At 53.1% G+C, this 24,520-nt stretch overlaps 1 protein-coding gene across 1 annotated transcript in view; it reads right to left on the reverse strand.

The window, feature by feature from the left end:
• Window positions 1–24,520, reverse strand: part of LOC138580912 (serine protease 27-like) — a 622,848-nt gene that overhangs the window by 224,733 nt on the left and 373,595 nt on the right. Inside the window, exon 4 of the mRNA XM_069651843.1 lies at window positions 23,209–23,492. Coding sequence (XP_069507944.1) covers window positions 23,209–23,492 — 284 coding nt within the window. The remainder of the gene's footprint in view (window positions 1–23,208; window positions 23,493–24,520) is intronic.

The following is a 24,520-nucleotide window of genomic DNA, read 5'->3' on the forward strand; positions in this document are numbered from 1 at the left end:
CGTCTAAATATTCACGTGAAAACATCCTACAAGCTCAGTGCAAAGATGAACATACCGTTCCTAGCAGCAGTGGCTGTGGGTTACCAAAGGAGGAGGAGGAGGAGAGTCAGGGCCAGAATTTTCTCACCCAGAACCAGCCTATTCGGGATGCCTGATGACCAGGTGTATGGGAGGTACAGGTTTCCAGCACACATCATACTGGACCTGGTCAGTGAGTGGGAGGATGACCTCACATCACCCACCCTGTGCTCCCAAGCACTCAGCCCCCTGCAGAAGGTCCTGAATGTACTGCACTTCTTGGGCACTGGATCTTTTCAGCGGACAAGTGCCATAGTGGGTGGTGTGTCACAGGCCACGCAGTCACGCTGTCTACACCAGGTCTTGAACATCATCACTGCACGGCCATCAGTCCGCAGGCACATATATCTCCCCAGGACTCCTGCAGAAAGGCGGGCGTGCATCCAGGAATTCTATGGTGTGGCGCAATTCCCCAAAGTGCTTGGTGCAATTGACTGCACCCATGTGGCTCTACGTCCCCCCAGGGCAACAGAGCACATCTATAGAAACCGCAAGCACTGGCATTCCATCAACGTGCAAGTTGTATGCAATGCCAAGGGAATCATCACATCAGTATATGCCAACTATCCCGGGTCCACCCACGACAGCTTCATCTACAGAATGTCTACCCTAAGCCGGGACCTAGAGGCTGGCCGGCATGGAGATACATGGCTGCTTGGTGAGCATGAATGCCACTGCACATGCATGCATGTCAGATACAGGGTCATGTCACAACACCACTAATGATACCCATCACCACCTCCGCAGGGGACAGTTCCTACCCTATCAGCCACCACATGATGACCCCAATCCGGAACCCCACCACGCCACCCGAGGTAAGGTACAACACAGCCCACATTGCAACACGGGGCATAGTGGAGCGCACATTCGGAGTGCTGAAGTCACGCTTTCGCTCCCTTGACCGTTCTGGCGGGCAGCTGTTATATGCTCCCCCACTAGTGTGCAGGATCATAGTGGCAGCATGTGTCCTGCACAACGTTGCAACACGCCGGGGCCTGCCCGTGGACATGGTGGTGCCCCCACATCCACAACCACATGCACGGCCGCTGCGCATGGGAGGGGAAAGGGCACGGGGGGAGGCAGCCCGTACGCAACTGGTGGCCAACTTCTTCACCTAGGAATCACAGTGCTGGCTAGTGCACACTGCTCTGGCACATACCATCTGATGATCAATGATGACACTACCTGACAATGTCACAAAATTTCTTGGCAATAAACTGTCAGAAACACATCAGCCTGAGATTGTTAACATGGAAGTGTCACTATGTGTGCACCCCTACCTACACATACACCAGCAATGCATAACTATGAAAAGACACAACTCCATTCATCAAAAATGCATTGGCACAGGCGAATTGCTACATTACAACATTGCCATGTCATCCAATCCCTTCACAGTCCCGCCACAGAGGACACCATGTCATGGTATGTGAGAGCAAACAAACTGACCCTCACAACATGACACCGGTGTCACAAATAGCAGTGCCCCAAATGGAACATAGCCGCACTTGAACAGCTAACCGTGACGGAGGCACTACTACACACCTGTGTAAGAGTCATTTCAATCAAATTACACACCAACCCACCCTGAAGCCCACCAAAACAAGACACAATGCATGTAATCAATGGTAGTCTCAATACCTGATTGTGCTGGTATGTCCTCACCGTCCAGATGTACAGTGATGGCGCCACGCAAAAGTGTCACTGCACATCTACCGACATGTAGTCTGACTCCAGAGAGTATGCCCGTGTGAAGAACTGTGTGAAATACCTGCAAAACATGAGTAACATATGTAAGTTGAGGCACATATCAAACCATCATGCATAGTTAGGTGCAACAACAATGTACACCATGAATGTCTACACAGTATTGACTATGGACTGCCCAACAGCTCATGGAAGTCCAATGTCACCGTGTAATTTGCTGTCACTTGGGCACACCCTTTGCAAGCCCATGGAAACGGAAGCAGGAGGGGTGTGGATGCCAGATACCCAAGCATCGAAACCAAACTCAGGACAAGCCTGCATGTGCCCAGCCACAATACAGTGTATGCCCAGGTACCCACACAAGGCAACACACTTGAAAAATAAAAATATGATAAGAAAAAATGGCCATGAAAGGGCCGGCGGGGAGGGGGGGGCCACCTATGAGGTCCGAGGACAGGATGCACGCCACAATCCACCTGTGTGGATCATGGGAAGTAAAAACACCCCATAGGCTCGTGGCCCACACAGCTACTCTGTTGTGGGAGATGAGTCGCTATCGCTCTGGCCAGACCCTGCAGCTGACTCAGGAGGTGGGGGAGCTGCCTCAGAAGATGGTGTGACAATGGGAGGCAGCCCACGCAAAGCCCGAGTTTGCTCCTCCATGGCTGCAAGCAGGCGGGTCTGGAAGGTCTGGTTCTGGATTATGATCATGCGGAGGTCCCCATGCAGTAACTTCCGTGATGACCTGACCTCCGCACGAGTTGCCTGCATCTCGGCCGAGAGCGTCCGTGTCAGACGCTCCAGCTGCTCCTCTGTCCTTCTATGGGATGAAGCCTCAAGCTCTGACAGGGTCGACCTGAGGTGATGGAATTCTTCCCTCAGGCCTTCCCTGTGGCGCTGGGACTCCATGGAAAGTGATTCCCGCAGAGTCGCCAGTCCTGCCCGCCTGTCCATGTTGGACGCCAACATGTCCTCCCTGTGTGCCTGGCAGATGGACTCTGTAGCCTGCTCCAGTCGCTCCATCAGCCTTTCTGGGGGGACAATGGAAGTGGCCACCCTATCCATGGCCTGTGCAATCATCTCGGATGATGCTGCCTGTTGGGTGGCCATACCGTAGATGGATTGCTCCCAAGCGGTATTGCCAGGTGGCATACGGCCACCACGTTGGCGGGCACCACACCTGCCTGGGGCAAGGCGGACTGCGCCTTGCTGTGCCGGCAAAGCCTCAGGCTGCAGGACTGCATTCCCTCTCTGATCTGCAGCCCCAGGAACAGGATCAGAGATTGTGTGGTGTGGCCCTGCATCCGTAACCACCGGAGGCTGAGCTGCCGACACTGACATCCCCATTGAGGGCAATAACCCGGCTGCAGGTGGGTCGGACAGAGGAGATTCTCTCCCAAGAACACTCACCTGCGACTGCACATAGGTGTCATCCTCCGAGTCTACACCTGAATACTGCTTGGGGGAGGAACCCCCAGAGACACCCCTCGACAGCACGACCTGCAGCACTTGTGGGTTTTCACCCACAAACACACCACGTCCCTCACTTGTGGAAGGTCGGCCCGGGTTGCCCTCCTGGGACGGCTCCACCACCACATCCCCAGCATCAACAAGTGCGTCGTCCCCTGCAAAGACATGAAAGAGAGAAATGGAAACAGGCATTAGCACCATGGCATACAACAAGGGCTGATGAACAACAGAGCCAGTAGTTCAATGACACATGTCCCACATGACTGGGAAACCTCCTATGCATTCACCATCACTGGGTCTGGAGGGGAGGCTCAGGGCACACAATGATGACACAGAGAATGGAGAGCAACGCCTGCTCCCCATGCTGCCTAGCACTGGCATCACACATTGGCCGGTGATTGCCATGTCAAATGCACATGCCATCACACACAAGGCATGTGACATAGCCACCAAGTGAAGAGGGAGAGGAGGGCAACTATTTTGGATTTTGGCCACTCTGGTCCTGACATTGCTTCATCACATCAAGAAGTTAACATGTTGGACATGGATCTGCTAGTCCCAATTGGCCACGATGCACAGTGCCTTGTCAACATTAACAAAATGCAGTAAACAATGAGATTCCACCTCCCCATCACCTGTAATGGATTCATATAGCATTCGTGAAGCACCTGTACAGAAATGTATGAAGGAACAGCGGAGCACTGAGGGGTGGTGGGGCTGAAGGGGATGCCATTCAACAATCCTACTGGTGCTGGTGTCATTCATGTAACGCAAGTGCAGAGGTGGGTGGCACAATGAAGTGCAAGGGGAAGTTGCGGCTGGTAGTGCTGTACAAGGTAAGTAGGACTTAACGTCGAGGGCAGATGGTGGTAGGCGCAGACAAGTGCTGGGGGGGTGGCCTATAGGGGTACAGAGACAGTCATGCAGTGCTGTGGGCTCGGAGGGCACAGGGGAGGTACACACTGCATCTGGCTTGGCAAGGTCCTTGCAGATTTCAATGTGTCCTGCAGAGTTGTCAGATGCCGCAGATATGTGCCCTTGGATTGGGGCTCTCATCTTGGTGAGAAGGGTGAGACGCTATTGCCTTTGGAGCAGGTGGCAGGCCAGTTTGCCAGAGGATGAGCATGATGCAGGCCATTTCCTCGCTGCCACCCGGCACCTGTGTTTTGGGTTCACAAGATGCGAGTCATGCCAGGAGTCAGCATTGGCATGGGGCTTCAGGCGGATTGTCATGACCGTGGCAAAGAGATCCAGTGTACCTGACATAGAGTGGAGCATGGAGTGGGCCCTGTCAGGATGGGAGTGAGCCTAAGGGGGAGCTGGATGGGGGGGAGATTTTGGCTGCATAAGCCTCGACTGACACACACTTCATGGGTTGGAATACCAAGAAGGTGTGTGACAGTGGTGAGGGTGGCTTTGCCTGTGGGGTGGTGAGGGTGAGGTGGGAGGAGAGGAGAAAGTGATCACTCCAGGAGAGAGGAGTGCAGAGAGGGATGGAGAGGGGAAGGTCAGATGAGATCAGAGCATCAAGAGTGTGCCCTGCAGAATGAGTAGGGACAGACGGGAGTTTAGTGGGTGATAGGGAGTTGCTGAGGTCACGGAAAAGTCACGTGGGGGGACAACAAGCATGCAGGTGGATGCGTACATCACCAAGGAAGAGGATTTCAGTGTCTGGGGACATGAGTGAGGAGGAGAGGTGAGGCCACTCAGAAAGGAAGTAGTACATTTGACCATTTTTCCGATACACAGTACGCACAGTTTGTGAATGTCGAGGTGAGATGGAGAGAGACGTCACACAAGCCATTCCAGAGGGGAGTAGGTCTACGTAGGAGTGACAGTGGCAGGAATACCCTCAGGGAAGGCAAGGGCACACCCCCCCTGCACAGTAGTGCCGGGCCAAGGAGATGATCTCCTGAACGTCAGGTAGGAGTGTGTCAAAGATGCAGACAGAGCTCGCCGTCAGACATGTTTCCATGAGACCAAGGATGTCAAGGTGCATTACCTCATGTAAGTGACATATATTGGAGGAATGCCTGATGCAGGGGCAGAGTAAGGAGTGTAAATGTGGAGGAGGTTGACAGCCTTGTAGGACTTACGGGGAGTGCTACAGATCAGAGGTGCAGCTTGTGTAGGAGTTGGAGTGGGAGGCGGAGAAGGATCATGGGAGGGTGCAGGGAGGCAGTGCAGGATAGATGAGGAGAGAGGAGGGGGGACAGCAGGAGAGGAAAGGAAGTTGATGAGATGCGGGTAGCATTTGTCAAGGAGAATAAGGTTGGCCTGAGGTCCTTGGACTGAGATGCTCCCATTACCATACTCATCAATTGTGGCCTCCGAGGATTGGAAGGAGGCCAAGAGTACACCCCAACGGGTCACACCATTGATGGTGGAAGAGGAGCAAGGAGAGAGGACTGGGACCATGTGAAGGGTCCATGGGACAGGCAAAGGCATGTATGAGCAGATGTCAGTGAGAGTTAACCTTGAGTAGGCTCAGATGTACTTGTCAGCAATAGGGTGGGTCGCATTGGAGGGCAGGGTGCCCTCATTTGACTGTTTGCAAGCAGGTGTCGTGAGTAGGGCACGATGGTCTGAACAGTAGAAGTCAGGGAAGATAGACCATGAAGAGCAGCATGGAGTGTGAGGGAATGGGGCTTGAAACCAGACGGAACAAGAGCACACAGGTAGGAGGTGGGTGTCAAGGCAAAATCCAGAGTATGACAGCATGTTGAGTGCCATGTATATACAGAGGACGCATTAGCATGTGGTATCATTGCATGTCAGGCATGTGACGATGGAACTTGAATGGCTGGGGGAAAGTGTAGGAATGGTATGTAAGACATAAGATGAATAGACAGGGGAGAATGAGCAACAATGTCGTGACAAAATGACAATTCAAGGGGAACTTCCATGGTGTAGGGCCATATGTGCACTGTTGGCAGTAGGGATAGTGGTGTGGGCACATGGTGTTGCACTGAACATACTGGATGAGGCACATGGGTGACACTATCAACTCTGCCACACACCCCCTTGACAGGCACCCAACATGAAGGCTTCGCACACACACCATGCACATTGATATAACACACATGCATGTGCACTCACCGGATGATGCCTCGTAATCAGGGAGATCTCCCACACCTTGGAGTTGTCCCTCGGTGACGTAGGATCCAGCTACGGACTCGTGTGGTGTGAGTTCTATTTCCTGTGCTGGGGACCCACCTCCAGTCACCAAGGTTGCGGCATGACTTGAGGCCAGCTTATCCTTTGCCCTGCGCTTAAGGTCATTCCAGCGCTTCTGGCAATCACTAGCTGTGCGCCTCACTACTCCAAGGGCACTTATTTTGTCAGCAATGGTCTGCCAGTGTGCCTGGCGTCTGGCATGTGTGGTCTTGGACCCTGCAACGATGACCATTTCCCTATCATGGTCTGACACATACTGAACAAGTACATTCAGTTCGGCGTCTGTGAAGCTGGGCTTCCTTGATGGGCCGGACTGTGCAGCCGTGCCTGGGGCATCAGCCTGTGCCGGACGTGCACTCTTCCTCTTCCGCTTGGAAGGGGGTGGGGATCCAGAGTGTCCTACGCCGCTGTGGACACTAGGGGCAGGAGCCGTGGTGGACTCAGTACTGGGTGTGTGGGATTGCACACTCAGCATGGGAGTAGGTGCAGGCATTGGGGGTAGAGGGATAGGGTCAGGCCTGATCTGAGGTGCATGAACTAGGACCGACACAGTCTTGGCAGGGTGTATGAGAGGTGGGGTGGATGGAGCCACACCCTGGCCACGGGGGGCAGCAGATGACCTATCTGGCATAGATGCGCGTGTCCTGATGACACCAATGTGCACCGGTGCACGTGCAGTGGACCTGCTGACCTGGATGTCAGCGATGGAGTCACCCTCGGACAGGTCTGGTGCCACAATGGGCTGGTCCAACAAGGGCTGATCAGGGTTGGTATCAGCCACATGACCCTCAACCTGGGGGGGGCATGGGTGTCCCTGACTGGTCCTCCAGACTGGGGGGGACAGGGGCACCCTGCAAGTCACAACCACGTCCCCTAGTGGATCCTCCACGGCCACCACGTGTGGCTCGGCCACCTTTGCCACCCTTACGGCTTGCACGCCTCCCAACCATGGCACTGATGTTATTGTGCGTATGGGAGTGGGTGTGCACAATTGTCCTGGGCAATTGGGTGTCAAAGGGGTTGGGTACCAGATGGTATTCGTACCCTAGTGCAGTGGCAAGGCTATATGACACCCCTGGGGAAAGATGACGGGTCACGCAACGCACAGGCACCCCAAAAAAGTTAAGGAACGTGCACGATACCCCTCCTAGACCACGTGTGCGTATGAAAAACCCTGCACTACGCTGTGGCATCCAGTAACACAGTAATGAACGTATGCGTGTCACACGCAGCCTAGATTGACCTCTGAAGAGGTACGTGACACACGGGGCAAGCACAGATGATAGATGCGTGCGCAACTCACCGTCTGCCAGGGAGAAATGCGTCAAAAAGACGCGCGTGTGCGCGTTGGCAACACCCCCGCCAAAAGAAGAATGGGACGCTGTCTGAGGAGACAGGACAACAGTAGAAGGGAACGCTGTGTGAGGAAACAGGCCCAGGAAAAAGAGCAAAAGAGAAAAAGCTGTCAGAGGTAACAGGGAGTACGACCTTTGAACGCCGTGAAGTAAATCGCGTGTCAACTGACAAGAAGTACAGAATACACCAACTCGCTCTCCACGAAAAGCACGTACAAGCAAATGGCGTTCTACATGTACCTTTTATGCAGGCCCACAGGTCCTGCGTCACTTCCGCGTGTAGGCGCTGAAGGGCCAGCCTCCAATCACACGCATTGACACTGGCTTGTGTTTCTTTCACGCGTGTTGGGAAACGGCCGTGCGTTATAGGCGCGCTTACGCGCCTGGCCCTTTGGACCAATGAAATCGCGTACGCGTGCTGACGTGCTTACGCGCTGAGGGCCTTTCCTCGGATTCCACGCAGACGTGCATGATTTTCACGTGCCAATTCACTCCGTATCAAGCTGGCCACGCGTTCACACACGGAAGACCACGCTCCTGCCCAGAAGGCCGAGTTACTGCCCCCCAGTGCCCCGAGCAGCCTCCCACGTGCCATCTGCTGCTGCCTGCCTGCCTGCCTGCCTGCTGCCACCGTGCCCTGCCATTTGGTGCCTGCACATCAGCCATCTGCAGGCGTACAGTTGCTGTGTCCACCCCTGCTGGAACTGAAGACTCCCGACTGGAAGAACACCACTCCACAGCCCAGCCCCAGGACCAAGTTGCCCACCCACTCCTGCCTCTGGGGTTGCCATGTCGGGCACTGAAACATCTGGCACCACTGGCAACCCCCAGCCAGAGAGGCAGAGGGGCCCCAGCTTCAGTGTCACCGAGGTTGGGGTCCTGGTGGAGCGAGTCCTGGGGCAGTATGATGCCCTCTTCGGAAGTAGCCGCGCCAACTATGAAGGACGGACTCGGATCTGGGACGACATCGTGACTGCCATCAACGCGGAGGGGGTGGCAGTCCGCGACAACCGACATGTCAGGAAGCGTTGGGAGGACTGCAGGTCCAGGACCCTCTCAAAGGCCCGGCGCCTCGTGGAGGGGGGCCGGGGCCACATGAGTTCGATCCAAATGAGGGTCCTGGCACGCATACACCCAGCGCTCCACTCCCAGGTCCTTGAGAGGGAGACCCGTCTGGAGTTGAGCGGTAAGTGTGCAGGCATTGCTGTGTGAGACAGTGCATGTTGCAGTGTGCTGGTTCTGTGATGCTGTATGTGTGGAATGGGCCTTGTAGGCATGTATGTGTGCAGTGTTGTCATGGCGATGCATGGGCGACCAGTAATTTGTGGATCACATGGTTGTTGTATGTGTTGCTATGCAACCTGAGGAGGCCTATGCAGATTGGACACATGTGAGCATGCAAGTGTATGTTCGTGGACATGGGTGTGGGTGAGGGATGGATGCTGATGCCAGGTACATGTATGGTGTCGAGGTCGGTGTGCTTGACCTGCATGTCTGTGACTTTTGAATGGCATGGATGCATGACACATGTCTGTGACACTGTACAGATTCACTGATGCTGCCTAATCATCCTTGTATCCACTGTGTTTGTGATGTACGAGGCCACATGGATGTGACAGAGGTGAAGTGTGTGCGTGTGATTTGCATGACCAATGATGCATGTGTGTTCCATGACATCGTACTTTAGAAGAGTGCAGTGGACATGTATGTTGATGTGCATGCCATGGACCATGGGTGTTGCGTGTGTGTATTGCCTGACCCATGTGTTGTGGAGGGACATGATAGAAGTGTACTTTACCATTGCCAGTCATCTGATATTGCTTCCTGTGTAGGGGACCATTGTACAGTGCCCTGATGCTTGTGTTCTATGTCTCCCTCTATGCAGCGGCTAGTGATGGAGAGGGCGGAGACGGCGCTGTGGAGGTAGACGGCGGGGATGCCCCCACGGCTGCGGCGGAAGGGGTGGGTGAGCCCCCACAGGGGCCAGCTACAGCGGAAGAGGGCAAGGAGCCATCCAGGTTGGTGGTTTCTACAGAGGAGGAGGCGGCCGAGACTGAGGCACACCTGAGGCCTGGTGGGGGCATCCCTGCTGGTGCAAGTGGTGCAGTCCAGGGCCAGGGGCAGGAGGCAGCACAGGTCGCCGTGGAGGTGCCTGTGCATGTCGCTGTCCCTGACCCTGTGAGTGCACCACCATGCACCAGCATGGATGCCCCGTCCCAGGCCCGTCCGCAGGTGGAGGGGGTGTCTATGTCATCTGACTCCCCTCCACCTGCGGACGAGGGGACCCGTGGGCGCATGGAAAAGGTCCTGATTGGGGTCGCGTTGCGCACGGGGGTCATTCGTGATGACGTGCGTGCTTCCCGGGAGGAGCACGCACATCATCACGAAGAGCACCGTGCCGACGTGGCCCAGTTGGGATCTGCCATTGGCGCGGGTTTTCTGCAGGTGATGGCCAATGTGTCGGGCATCTCCTCCTCTGTGGAAAGTATGCGCCGGTCGTTCTCCTTGCCGTCTTCCGGCCCAGTTGACACCAGGGCCCCCTGTGGACCTGCCCCGACCAATGCAGCCGGCTCAGTGGGGATCCCATCCCTGCCACAGTCGGGAGTCGGTGGTCCAGCTGGTGTGGACACCATGGCAACTGGACCCCTGCAGGTGGAGGATGTGCCGGCATCATCAGGCAGGGCACGTGCACGACGGCGTCGGTGGATACCATCAGCCTGGATGCCGTCGTGCTGGCAGAGGCAGTGGCTGCAGAGGCAGCGGCAGCGACGTGGGAGGCGTCATGGCTCGGGGCCATCAACATCGGAGGGGCAGCCATCGGCTGGAGGGCAGGAGGACCCTGGACAGAATGTGTCTTCCGTGTGGCAGAGGTTAGGCCACGCAATAGATGCGGAGAGGCGGCGGGCTGAAGAGGGGCGGCTCGCTATGGTCAGGGCAGTCGACTCCATGCAGAGGGCCCTGAGGCGTGCCGAGTGCCTCGAGGAGATCCGCAGGGGCTTGGAGGTGGACACTGCGTCAGCCCTTCGGGCCCTCGGGGCCATTGAGGAGGAACGCCTCGGGGAGATAGAAAGGGAGTTCGATGATGCCCTGGCCCATAACATCTCTCAGTGAGCCGCAGGACTGGCCCGCCGCCTTTGTATATAGTTATGTAGATAGTAGGTTTCCTTTATTTTTATTTATTATTTGGGTTGATTGGACAATGGCCCACGTTTTGTGTATATAGTTCGCATTAGTTAGGTTTTGGGTAGGTTTCATTTTATGGTTTTTAGGGATATTGGACCCGGACAATCATCTTTGTACATAGTTTGTGGATGTTTTCGATTTTATTATTTGGACCATGGGGCAATGTGTTTGTTTTTGATTTCCATTTTGATTGACTTTGCACCCGTTCTTTTGGATTTCACCTTTCATTAGAATTTTTTTTTTTTTTTCCTGTTACTTTGTGTATTCATTTAGGTGTTTCTTTTTTTTTCCTTCTTACATTTTAATACATTGTTCTTTTGATTCTATTGTGTGGACTTCTCTCATTGGTTTGTTGACTGTCACAATCTGGGTTTTCACAGTCATGTGTTGCCATTGTGTGAGTCTGACGGACTTGGACTCATGCGCATACTGCTCATTGGTTATGTATCATGTAATGGGTATTTGATTTTTGAATGGATGTGTACCTTGGATGTGTGTATGGACTGGGGTGACATGGGGTGGGATGTGGTTGCCCATGGGATCCTGGGATCTGTATTGTGATTTCCTATTGGTAGGGGAACATCTGTGTGGGCCTGGTGGAGGGTGCCCCACAGTGCTGGGGGGTGGGTGTGGTGGGAGGCATGAGTGGGACATAAGTGGGGGCCTGCTGGCAGGTGCCCCACAGTGCTGGGGGGTGGGGGTGGTGGGAGGCATGAGTGGGACATGGGTGGGGGCCTGGTGGAGGGTGCCCCATGACTGCTGGGGGGTGGGTGTGGTGGGAGGCATGAGTGGGACATGAGTGGGGGCCTGCTGGCAGGTGCCCCACAGTGCTGGGGGGTGGGTGTGGTGGGAGGCATGAATGGGACATAAGTGGGGGCCTGCTGGCAGGTGCCCCACAGTGCTGGGGGGTGGGTGTGGTGGGAGGCATGAGTGGGACATAAGTGGGGGCCTGGTGGAGGGTGCCCCATGACTGCTGGGGGGTGGGTGTGGTGGGAGGCATGAGTGGGACATGAGTGGGGGCCTGCTGGCAGGTGCCCCACAGTGCTGGGGGGTGGGGGTGGTGGGAGGCATGAGTGGGACATGAGTGGGGGCCTGCTGGCAGGTGCCCCACAGTGCTGGGGGGTGGGTGTGGTGGGAGGCATGAGTGGGACTTAAGTGGGGGCCTGCTGGCAGGTGCCCCACAGTGCTGGGGGGTGGGTGTGGTGGGAGGCATGAGTGGAACATAAGTGGGGGCCTGCTGGCAGGTGCCCCACAGTGCTGGGGGGTGGGTGTGGTGGGAGGCATGAGTGGGACATAAGTGGGGGCCTGCTGGCAGGTGCCCCACAGTGCTGGGGGGTGGGGGTGGTGGGAGGCATGAGTGGGACATGGGTGGGGGCCTGGTGGAGGGTGCCCCATGACTGCTGGGGGTTGGGTGTGGTGGGAGGCATGAGTGGGACATAAGTGGGGGCCTGCTGGCAGGTGCCCCACAGTGCTGGGGGGTGGGTGTGGTGGGAGGCATGAGTGGGACATGAGTGGGGGCCTGCTGGCAGGTGCCCCACAGTGCTGGGGGGTGGGTGTGGTGGGAGGCATGAGTGGGACATAAGTGGGGGCCTGCTGGCAGGTGCCCCACAGTGCTGGGGGGTGGGTGTGGTGGGAGGCATGAGTGGGACATGAGTGGGGGCCTGCTGGCAGGTGCCCCACAGTGCTGGGGGGTGGGTGTGGTGGGAGGATGAGTGGGACATGAGTGGGGGCCTGCTGGCAGGTGCCCCACAGTGCTGGGGGGTGGGTGTGGTGGGAGGCATGAGTGGGACATAAGTGGGGGCCTGCTGGCAGGTGCCCCACAGTGCTGGGGGGTGGGTGTGGTGGGAGGCATGAGTGGGACATAAGTGGGGGCCTGCTGGCAGGTGCCCCACAGTGCTGGGGGGTGGGGGTGGTGGGAGGCATGAGTGGGACATGAGTGGGGGCCTGCTGGCAGGTGCCCCATGACTGCTGGGGGGTGGGAGTCATGAGCAGGTGTGCAGGGTAATCACCTGTGGTGTGGACTGCATGCAGGGGACGTGGAGGCTGTACAGGGAAGACCTGTGAAGACCCAACGATCGGAGTAGCGTGTTCAAATATCCACGCCCCCCTGAAATGGACGTAGCCTAGCTTTTCGCGTGTGAAACTTCCCGCGCACCCCTGTAATGGACGTACCCTGGCTTTTCGCGTGTGGGACTTCCCGCGCACCCCTGGAATTCCCGTAGCCTAGCTTTTCGCGTGTGAAACTTCCCGCGCACCCCTGTAATGGACGTACCATGGCTTTTCGCGTGTGGGACTTCCCGCGCACCCCTGGAATTCCCGTAGCCTAGCTTTTCGCGTGTGAAACTTCCCGCGAACCCCTGTGATGGACGTAGCCTGGCTTTTCGCGTGTGGGACTTCCCGCGCACCCTTGTAATGGACGTACCCTGGCTTTTCGCGTGTGGGACTTCCCGCGCACCCCTGCAATTCCCGTAGCCTAGCTTTTCGCGTGTGAAACTTCCCGCGCACCCCTGTAATGGACGTACCATGGCTTTTCGCGTGTGGGACTTCCCGCGCACCCCTGGAATTCCCGTAGCCTAGCTTTTCGCGTGTGAAACTTCCCGCGAACCCCTGTGATGGACGTAGCCTGGCTTTTCGCGTGTGGGACTTCCCGCGCACCCCTGGAATTCCCGTAGCCTAGCTTTTCGCGTGTGAAACTTCCTGCGCACCCCTGTAATGGACGTACCCTGGCTTTTCGCGTGTGGGACTTCCCGCGCACCCCTGCAATTCCCGTAGCCTAGCTTTTCGCGTGTGAAACTTCCCGCGCACCCCTGTAATGGACGTAGCCTGGCTTTTCGCGTGTGGGACTTCCCGCGCACCCCTGGTATTCCCGTAGCCTAGCTTTTCGCGTGTGAAACTTCCCGCGCACCCCTGTAATGGACGTAGCCTGGCTTTTCGCGTGTGGGACTTCCCGCGCACCCCTGCAATTCCCGTAGCCTAGCTTTTCGCGTGTGACACTTCCCGCGCACCCTAGAAAATCGCATGGGCCGCTTGCCGTGATGGTCCAGGGTTAGCGTAGCCCCTTGCGCTGGTTTGTGATTTTTATGAGATTTCCCAGCGCAAGGGGCGTTCCTGGGGGCGTAACTGGCGCTGCAGCGAGTCGCTGCGCCACGGCTGCCTGGGGAAGCTAAAATCCATGAATACGCTGTGCGCCGGATTCGGTTTTGGCGCACGCGGCTGGCGCAGACTATCGCACGCGCACGCTGTGCGCCAGCCGCGTGCGCTACTTGTGCGCTGAATTCTATGAATTACCCTGATAATTTCTATCGCACTCGTACACAAGTGTTTCAGAGCACGACAAGGCAAGAGAGGGGAACAGGGGAGAACAAAACAGCGATCTTACTAGGCCCAGTGACATTGAGAACGCGCAAGTGCAAGGGAGAGGGGGGAGGGGAAAAGTGCGAAGCAGAGGAGAAACAGATAAATAACAATAAATAAATAATAAAGGCAACAAACAGTGGTAATGCAGCCAGCAATTTGCAAGTGCAAGGTTTAAGGCAGCAGACAGGGTAGGTCTGATAAGTGCAGGAAGAAAAAGGGGGGGTTGTATGGGTACAGATACAGACCCCAGTGCAAGGGGTGGCCCTGAGGCAGTGCGGGAGAGTGACAGGATGAGCAGGTACCTGGACCCAAAAGACAGAGGGTGGCCAGGTGCACGGTGCCAAGAGAGAACAGATCAGCAGGGGAGAGGGGGAGCGAAGGCAGAAGAAAAGAGGAATGTCTTGAGGTGCTTCCGGAACCGGAGATGGTTCTCCTCAAGTTTTAGAGTGGCAGGGAGGCTGTTCCAGAGGGAGGCCCCAGCGGAAGACAGAGATCTACCCCCAGCTCGTTTCTTAGAAAAACGACTGACCCTGAGTGAGTTGGAGGTAGAGGAGTGAAGAGCTCGAGAGGGGAGGTATTTGCGGAGGGATAGCTGAAGGTATTTTGGACCCAGGCCCCAGAAAGCCTTGTGGACAATGCAGAGGGTTTTGAATTTAATCCTTGCATCCACTGGGAGCCAGTGAAGAGATTTCAGAGCTGCAGAGATACGATCCCAGGGCTTGAGGCCAAGGACAAGTCCCGCAGTCCTGTTCTGGATTAGTTGCAGAGGGCGGAGAGTAGAAGCAGGTAGATTTAGAAAGAGGCTGTTTCAATAGTCCAAGCTAGAGAGAACCAGAGCTTGAGATACCATGAGCTTCCGGGGGAAGGAGAGGAAAGGCAGAGTACCTCTGAGGAGGTGCAGTCGGAAATTTGACTTTTTAGAGACCTCAGAGATGTGGGCGGAGAACGAAAGGGTGGAGTCAAAGATGACCCCGAGGTTCTTAGCCTCGCAGGTGGGGGTAGGAGGAGGGCCAAGGGAGGCCGGCCAGAGAGTGAGGGGAAAGGATGGTGAAGGTGTGCCGATGAGGAGGATCTCCGTCTTGCTGGCATTCAGACAAAGATCATTTGCGGCACACCAATCTTGAATGGCAGTTAGGCAATCAGAGGTGGGAGAGGAGGTGGCAGAGGGCAGCCTGAAAATGAGTTGAGTGTCATCAGCGTAGCACTGGAAATTTGAGCAGAAAATGGCAATACAGTGGGCGAGAGTTGCCAGGTATTGGTTGAAAAGCCAGGGTGAGAGGTTAGACCCCTGGGGAACACCACAGGTGTTCGGATGAAGAGGGACCTATCCCTCTTCATCTCCAAACTTATAAACCTATCCTTCTCATCCAATTCGGTACCCACCAACTTGAAACAGTCATGGGTTCTCCCTCTTCTAAAAAAACAATCCCTTAACCCTGCCATCCCCACCATCTATAGGCCTATCACCACGGTCCCCTTCCTCCTAAAAATCCTTGACAGAGTCGCCTACGTGCAAATTGAAGATTACCTAGAGTCAAATCAATTGCTAGGCCTGCGTCAATCTGGCTTTCGACCTCAACACGGTACAGAAACTGCCCTTGTTGACCTTAAAAGTCAGATTGATGACATTAAGGACAAAAATAAAGCAGCTATCCTACTCCTCCTAGATCTCTCAGCAGCCTTCGACTTGGTTGACCACCAAATGCTTTGCAATCACCTCTCATCTGCTGCCCACTTCTCCCCCTCTGATGTCATGTGGATACAGTCCTTCTTAGCCAACACGACCATGAGAGTCTTCTCATCTACGACTGCCCCAGACCCCATCCCCATTACCTGCGGTGTCCCACAAGGATCTTGTGTCTCCCCCACCCTCTATAACATCTTTACAAAGCCTCTCTTTGATAAACTGGACCATCTGGGTGTCACCTACACCAATTACGCAGATGACACCCATCACTGGCAACTACAACGACAACGCCATTAGGATCAACAAAATCTTCTCTATCATTCAGGCATAGATGGCCACACACGGCCTCTGTCTGAATGATGAGAAGACCGAGCTCCTCCTAGTCGGGTCTACCAATAACCTATTTAAACTTAGTCCTGACTACTCCAAGTTCATCATCGATGGTAACATCATCCCTGTTGTTAAAAACGTGAAAACTTTAGGTTTCTACCTCGATGCAAACACCAACCTCTCTAAACAAGTCAACATGACCGCCTACACTGGGAAACTAATTAGGTCCTGCAGACCCTTCCTATCTTCAAATAGCTGCCTCACACTGGCCAGGGCCCTTATACAATAGAAGCTTGACTACTGTAATAGCCTCTACCTAGGAGCGAACCAAGTCATAATCAATAAACTTCAGGTTCTCCAAAATAACGCGCTACGAGCAGCACTTAATATTCCGAGGCGTGAGCACATCTCCCACATAAGAATTTACTGCAAATGGCTATCCATTCAACAAAAAATGTATCTAAAAACCCTCTGCCTCACCTACAAAGCCCTAAACCACCTAGCCCCCCTATCTCACTAACAAACTCACCTTGAAGCAAAGCACCAGAATTACTAGATCGTCCAACATTCTCTGCCACAATGTGCCCAGATATACCTCTAAAAGAGCCGGTGGCTCAAGTTTCATGGTCCTTGCCCCTCAACTTTGGAACACTCTGCCGTTGAACATCAAATCGACCAAATCCTTCCAACAGTTCAGGAAATTAGTCATTAGTTGGCTACTGGATAAAACCATTCCCAAGAAAGACTAAGCACAGCAATAATTGTATATACTGTACAGACCATATATAGGTTCAACCGTTTGCTTTAAATATCACTGTTTGTATATGTTGTATATTGTATATTACCCCTTCTTTTGTTAACTGCATAACCTGTTTATATTGTACCTCTGTAACCTGTCACTGCAAGCGCCCTTTTACTCCTGGGTCCGGAGCGCTATATAAAATAAATAAACAAACAAACAACAGGTTGAGAGGAAGATAGATGAAAGGAAGGACCCAAGTTGGACCTGGGAGGGTCGATCTGAGAGGAAAGAGGTCAGCCAGGCCAGAGCCTGATCAGTGATACCCAGGTTTTCACGGAGACGGTTGAGCAGGATGGTATGGTTGACCGTGTCGAAGGCAGAAGAGAGATCGAGGAGGATGAGGACAGAGGGAATGTTAGAGTCAAGGTTGGTGAGCAGATCTTCACGGATGTTTAGGAGAACAGTTCTCGTGCTTCTGGCAGCTCTGAAGCCAGACTGATGGTCATGGAGACAGCCAACAGAATTGGAAAGAAGGTTAAGCTGAGAGATGGCCAACTTTTCCAGGAGTTTGCCAAGAAAGGGAGTAATGGAAAATGGGCGATAGTTAGCTGGACAAGAAGGATCAGCTGTGGGTTTCTTGAGAAGAGGATGCACAAAGGAGTGCTTCAGAGGGGAGGGGAAGGATCCAGAGTCAAAGGAGTGGTTGCAAAAATCAGCAAGGGCCTGAGCGACGGTGTCAATGTGGTCCTTGATGGTTTTAGAGGAACAGGGATGAACCTGTTTTGAAGAGGCTTTCATAGATCGGACTTGTCTAGCAACCTCGTCAGGGGTGCAAAGAGGAAAGGACGAGAAGGATGGTGGGAGGGTGGCTAAAGGAGGGTCAGCAAGCACAGATGGAGAAGGAAAAGGAGGAGTGTGGGTGGAGAGGGTGGACAGGATGTCCTGGGTTTTTGAAATGAAGTGAGAGGCAAGGGCATTGTAAAGAGCCTGGGAGGCAACAGGAGGGGTAGAGACTGCAGCAGGGTTGGCCAGCTCCTTGCAGATTTTAAAGAATTCGGCCGAGTTGTTAGATGCCGCAGAGACACGAGCTTGAATGTGGACTTTCTTGTTGGTGAGGACAGAGAGTCGGTATTGCCTTTGTAGCAGGCGACAGGCCAGTTTGTCAGAGGATGAACAGGAAGTCCTCCATTTCCTCTCAGCTGCCCTACACTTACGTTTAAGTGTAGCTAGGTCAGAGTCATACCAGGAATTGCACTTAGATTTCGACTTTAAACAGATCCTCATGACAGGGCCAAGAACATCGAGCGTATCAGAAATTGAAGAGTAGAGCAGAGACAGGGCTGTATCAGAATGAGAGACAGCCAAAGGTGGAGGGGGGAGAGAAAGTGGCGGTAAAAGCCTCAACTGACACACGCTTCATGGGCCGGATGTCCAAGAAGGTAGGTGGCAGTGTTGGGGTAGGCTTGGCTTGGGGGGAAGAGAGGGAGAGATGAGATGAGAGGAGGGAGTGATCGCTCCAGGAGAGAGGAGTGGTCAGAGGGATGGAGAGGGGGAGGTCAGAGGAGATCAAGACATCCAGTGTGTGCCCTGCAGAGTGAGTCGGGCCAGAGGGGAGGATGGACAGGGAGAGGGAGTCACAGAGGTCACGGAAAAGTACAGAGGAGGAGCAAGGAGAGTCTAAATGTATATTTAGGTCACCGAGGAGGAGGAGTTGAGTGGTAGAGGCCAGGAGGGAGGAGGAGGGGTCTGCCCACTCAGAGAGAAATGAGGTGATTTGACCAGGAGGCCGGTAGATGGTAACCACGGTAAGAGAATGGGTAGGTGAGAGAGAAAGCCTACAGACAAGGCATTCAAAAGAGAAGTAGGTCTGAGTGGGAATGTTAGATGCAAGAATCCACTCGGGAAAGATCAGGGCTACTCCCCACCGGACAAGGAGGATCTGGGTGCTGAGAGGATCTTGTAGCCATCAGAGAGGAGAGTGTCAAAGCTCGTAACAGAGCTGGCCGTGAGCCATGTCTCAGTAAGACCAAGGACATCAAAGTCTAGTTCTTCAAGGAGGTGGCAGATGTCAGAGGAGTGTTTGACGGCAGAGCGAGAGTTGAGAGTGGCAATATGAAGAAGGTTGACAGCCTTAAAGACCTTCCGGGGAGGGGTACAGATCAGAGGTACGCCCTGCGGAGGAGAAAGAGCCCTAGGAGGGGCAGAGGAGGAGGAGAGAGAGGGCAAGGTAGCCAAGGGGGGAGAGCAGGGGACAGCAGGAGATGAGAGGAAATTGATGAGGCAAGGGAAGCGCCTATCAAAGAGGAGGAGATTGGCCTGAGGATGACATTGCCACCAGCACGTCTCTTGGGCGTTACCCCGGTTCTCCCGTTCACTTGGGGCCCACCCAATGCATGTCTATTTTGATTTCTTCCGCCTCTTCCGCTGCCAAGATATCTCTGAAGACTTCCTGCACCACCATTTTGAGGTCTTTATCTTCCACCATCTCCACCATATTTCTTATGCGGATATTCGCTCTACGTGACCTATTTTCAAGGTCCTCGCACTGCAGCTCCACGTTATGGGTGAGTCGCACCAAATGCTCTTGCGTCTCCTTGTGCTGTTGTGCTTCCTCCTCCGCATTTCGGACTATTCTCTCCAGCGTGTCTGTTTGCTCTTCTAGCTTTTCTACATCTATTTGTAGTTCCTGCACCAGCTGCTTCATGTCCTCTCTCAACGTTGTAAATTGTTCTTGCACCGTAGACCTGAACTTGTCTTGTAATTCCCTAAACCACGATTGCGTGTTCTCGTTCGAGGCCTGTGTCACCTGTGAGGAGGGTTGCGAGTGATCTTCAAGCACCTCGACTGTTACCTTTCCTCTTGTATGAACTGTATTGTCCGCCGCCCACATGTGTACCAAGCTGGCTTCCTGCTTAGATGTCTGTGGTTGGGAGCCTGATATCCACCCTTTCCCTTATGTTTTTGACATCCTGTCGATCAACCCTCCCCTCGACCAGCCCCACGGGGGGGTTCGCTTTTGCTGGTGCCTGATTGGAGACCCCACAGGGAGTCCTGTGTCCCAGGGCCTTCCTTGTTGGTGCCCTTCAGTTCCGCACCGCGCTTGCTTGCTATCAGTGGGGAGGAGGGTCGTCTCGGCACCCCTGCCTTGCCCCGGTGGAGTGTCCTTAGATTTTGCTCCTGCGTGGTCTGGTGCCCCATCTCTTGATTGGGCCCCCCAGGGGTGTATCAGTTCTGCTGCTCCTTTTCTTCTCGGGTTGACCCATCCGCCCCCGAATGATATTTCCCGGGTGCCGCTGGTTCCTTCATGGGCCTTACCTTGATCTGGCCCCTTGGGCTTCTGTTATCCCACTAGGGGAAATGAGGAGCAGGCTCACGGTCCAGTGACTAGAAGGGTGCTCCTAATTGCTCTGTGAGGGTCACCGTCACTTAATTCCTCTACAATCTAAGTGTCCTGTCGCTGTATCCTACTGGGGTGAGTTTGGCCATGCTCTTTGCCTTTTGTGGAAGCGGGCTTGTGTGCCCCCCCGGGTCTTGATGTATCCCCCACTGGTTCAGGAGGTACTGTCCCCGTCTGTATGGGGTTGTTCGTTCTCCAATACTCTATCTGGAGGACCTCTCCCTTCTGCTCTGGTGTCCTCCAGGGGGGGTGGCCTCCCCCTTGCTGGGGGTATCCGTGCCCACTACTGGGCCCGTGCTGCAGGCTGGGGCCTGCCCGCTCTTCTGTGGCTGTGTGGCTGGTCCCCCTCGCTCAGCCCGCTGCGCTTGCTAGTGATAGGAGCCCCGCTCAGGTCTACTTCCTGGGGGCCGGTGTGCCTTCTAGTGTCCCGGGGGGCCAACTCTCCAGTGGATCTCCCCGTGACCCGCGTGAGCGATCCTCCTGGGGAGCGGTCCGACCTCCTCACCTTCTCTCAAATGGACTGCTCCTGTGGTCCGGCTGGGCCGCCCGCATAGTGGTGTGCTAGCCCCGCCACTGCTGCCTTTCGTTCCGGATGACACCCGCTCCGATGGGCGGCCCGCGCTCCCTCAGTGTCTGCTTCGTATCCTTTCCAAGCGATCGTCCTGCATGCCTCTCCAGGCCCCTCTGTGACTGCGGGCCCCCCCACCGAGTGTCATTCAGCTCGGCGGCCCCGTCTTCCCAGTGGAGCCTCTCGCTGCAGACTACTCCTCTGCGTCTTCTCCGCACCCCATTGCAATTGGCTGCTCCTCTGCCAGCAACTAGGCGCTGCGGAGCTTCTCCTGAGGTGGATGACCCTACGATCAACTGTCGCACTCCACTCAGAACCACCCGGTCCGCCGATGGGGTCCGCGTCTAGCCCAGTGCTGTAATGGTGCCAACCCGCGCTGAGGCTCCAGTGGTGGGTGTGCCCTTCCTTGCCTCACGCTGCTCCACTGCGGAATGTTTTATCGCTGGAGTTGCTGGCTGGTAATATCTTGATTCTTATGCCCCAATGCTTCAGGTAAGTGCTTTAAAGTCGTGGCCCGGCAGGAGAGAACTCTACGCACGTCTCCTTGCCGCGGCCGCCATCTTGGAATCCTCCATATTTGGGGTTTTAACCCTATTATAACCCATGTAAAAGACAAGTGATTTTGTCTCACCTCGATTTTACTTGACCATACATTTCTTTGCATAATAACCTGTCAAAATGTACATAGAAGCTTTTTTGAGGCTGCTTCAAAATCAGGTGCATTGCTGGTCTGGACACATATATTGTGGGTACTTTGTTTACCCATACATTGACCTCCCATAGTCATCACAATGGCTATGGTCATTCCCATCCACAACTTTCCCCTCCCTGCCAAAAGCACATGCTCCTGGGATCTTTTTGAGCTATCTCTGTCATGCAGCATCATCAAACTTTGTGTTGTATATGGCCTGCCAGTGTTACTTCAAGGCACCGTTAAAAAGTGAATAGCATAGTTGTTCATATAGAGGTGCAGTTGGTGTAATCAAAATATCTTAACCAACGGTTCTTTCAGCCACTAGATTTATATAAGTAATATGTGTCCTCATATGTGTTCTTTATACTGAGGTCCTGTTAAAATCTTATCACAGTTGATGCATGTTCATATTTGTGTACTTTTGCTAGCTAGGAAGAATGGCTGGGTTGAGTTAATGCTGCTGACTGCGCACAGAATGCAATCTATAGGTCACATGTTTGAATCCCTTTGAGGTGGAATCAGGATTTCATCCATCTGTGAATGACCAGAATTAGGACCATGACGTTTCGGGATATTTCTATTTCATTTTTTGTGGAGGAGAGCTGAAACGTATTCTATTCTTCTGGCACAGCGGCAAACGCTCTTTTGGTTGCTAGCTTATCTTGCAGCCAAGAAGGGCCCAGAATTGATTATTTGAATTTGCGGCGCCTCCGTTTTGGTGCATTTTGTTGCATCTCTTCGGTTTATGTGAGAACCGTATGTCGGAGACGTATCAAAGCTTGTCAGTGTTTGGTTATTTGCTCACCCATTGATTGACCACGTGTATAAGTATTGTCCATTTCACAGGCACTGCTATTAGATGCTCACAAAAGCCCAAACTGTTGGCATTGCCAATGCTTGTTACTAAAGAGATCAATATCAAAGTGTGCATGTAACGGAGGGTTTTTAAGAGAATAATAATCCATAAAGCAACTTGCAAACTATGAAAACACAATAAGCTGGCAAATAAATAAATACATAGGGGCAGATTCTCAAGAATGAGAACATATAAGATGAGCTTGATCCAATTTCTATTATGAATTGGGGTGTGCCTTTTTTTGGTGAAAGTGAGGGGGTGTGCAAGAACATCTCTTCACTTGGGCCAAAGAAAGGTTTTGAGGGTCTGCTCCATAAATAACATCTCTTGAATGCTAAGTACTCGCTTTTCTTACCACACTCAATTTCGCTCATATTATTGACCTTGAAAGGATTAACTTAGTTTGCTCGTCTAGAATTTAAACACATGTCCAGTGGTCTACAAGGTTAGTATACCCAATCTGCCTTCATTACCAATTAATGACCAACTAATTTGATTAAACAAGGATCGTCCAAAGAGGATAGAGTAAGGCTCAAAATCCTGCTGTTTCATTAACTTAAGCATCATGGCCTAGTCAACCTGGATCTCAACATCATTGGTTACCTACCGGATGCTGTAGCAGAAGAGTAGATCCTTCCCCAGCCAGTGGACCAGCAATTCATTCCAGTCGGAAAGTTAGCAAAGGATTGTGGAAGGCAGACAGGCAAGATGAATTTGTTAAAGCCAATCCTAGGTTCTAGTTTCAGAAGCATGATATCTCCGGGGCCGCCAGCGGCACTGTAGTATGGGTGAAGAATTATCCGGCTCAGATCAGCGCAGACTGAATGCAAGTTGGTGCCAGCCAGTTGATGTATTCCCATACAGACAGAGTATTGAAAGATTGAATATCCACTGGAAAAGAAGAACATGAATAACAAAAAAGGAGACAGAATTAAAATGGTGAATAAACAAAGCAGTGAACGGGAACATCATTTTGCATCATAAATGAGGGTTCTCTTCCAACCAGAATATGATTCCTACTGTTTCCTTGTGTACCCACAACTCCAAATGATTATTTCCTTTCTTCACCATGGAAGAGCAGGGATTTTTGGCGAGCTGAAAGACTTAACTCCAAGAGTTAAAGCATTTCTATTCAATGATATGATATGGCATTTATAAAGCGCCTATACACAAGTGTTTCAAGGCATGAATTATAGATGTTTAGGTGTAGTCTTAGAACCAGCCCTGGGTAACGGTTCCCAGACACCACTGTTGTGAGTTAGAAGAAAGATGTAGACTCTGAAATTCCATATCACTGACACGTTTTTGAAACAAAGGATAAAATGCCTATCTTTCCCTATCCTATGGGGTTTCCCTACCTAACAAAAATAAGGTGCTCATCCGTTGCCAGTGAAAGTCTTAACAGAATATGCCCACTGTCCAAACTAACACTTTCTGACCAAACCACTATTGTAACAACTAAGGACAGGAGAAAGATCCCTTCTCCTGATGACACGAGGTTCAGTTCATTAGACTATCTTCAAGTAGTTCTTTGTTGACCACTTTCATCAGTTTGTACAGCTTCTTAATTAACTATTCAACATCTATGTCTCCTCCTTTTGATAGCAAAGTTTTGTTCCTTTCTTGTTCCTCTCTTGACTTGTTTTGTTTGTATTTATTCTTCTATCTTTTAAAGGTAAAGTAGGCCAATTTTGCAACTCCCCCTTCTGACTCTATGATCCTTGATATGTAATGTACAGTTTCTCATTGAAACTGGTCTTTATTCTTCTCTTTTATTTTAGCCTTAGCTTCGGCTTTTCTTTTTTGTTCTGTTGTTCCTGTTTAACTAATCTTTTATCTTGCAGGTTGTTATTTATTTCTCCCTGACTGGATGAGCATATGCACTCCCACAATGATTATCATTCCCTTCTCTGTGAGTC

Source organism: Ambystoma mexicanum, chromosome 3p, assembly GCF_040938575.1.
Source record: "Ambystoma mexicanum isolate Mex_15411 chromosome 3p, UKY_AmexF1_1, whole genome shotgun sequence".
In the NCBI taxonomy this organism is placed as follows: Eukaryota; Metazoa; Chordata; class Amphibia; order Caudata; family Ambystomatidae; genus Ambystoma; species Ambystoma mexicanum.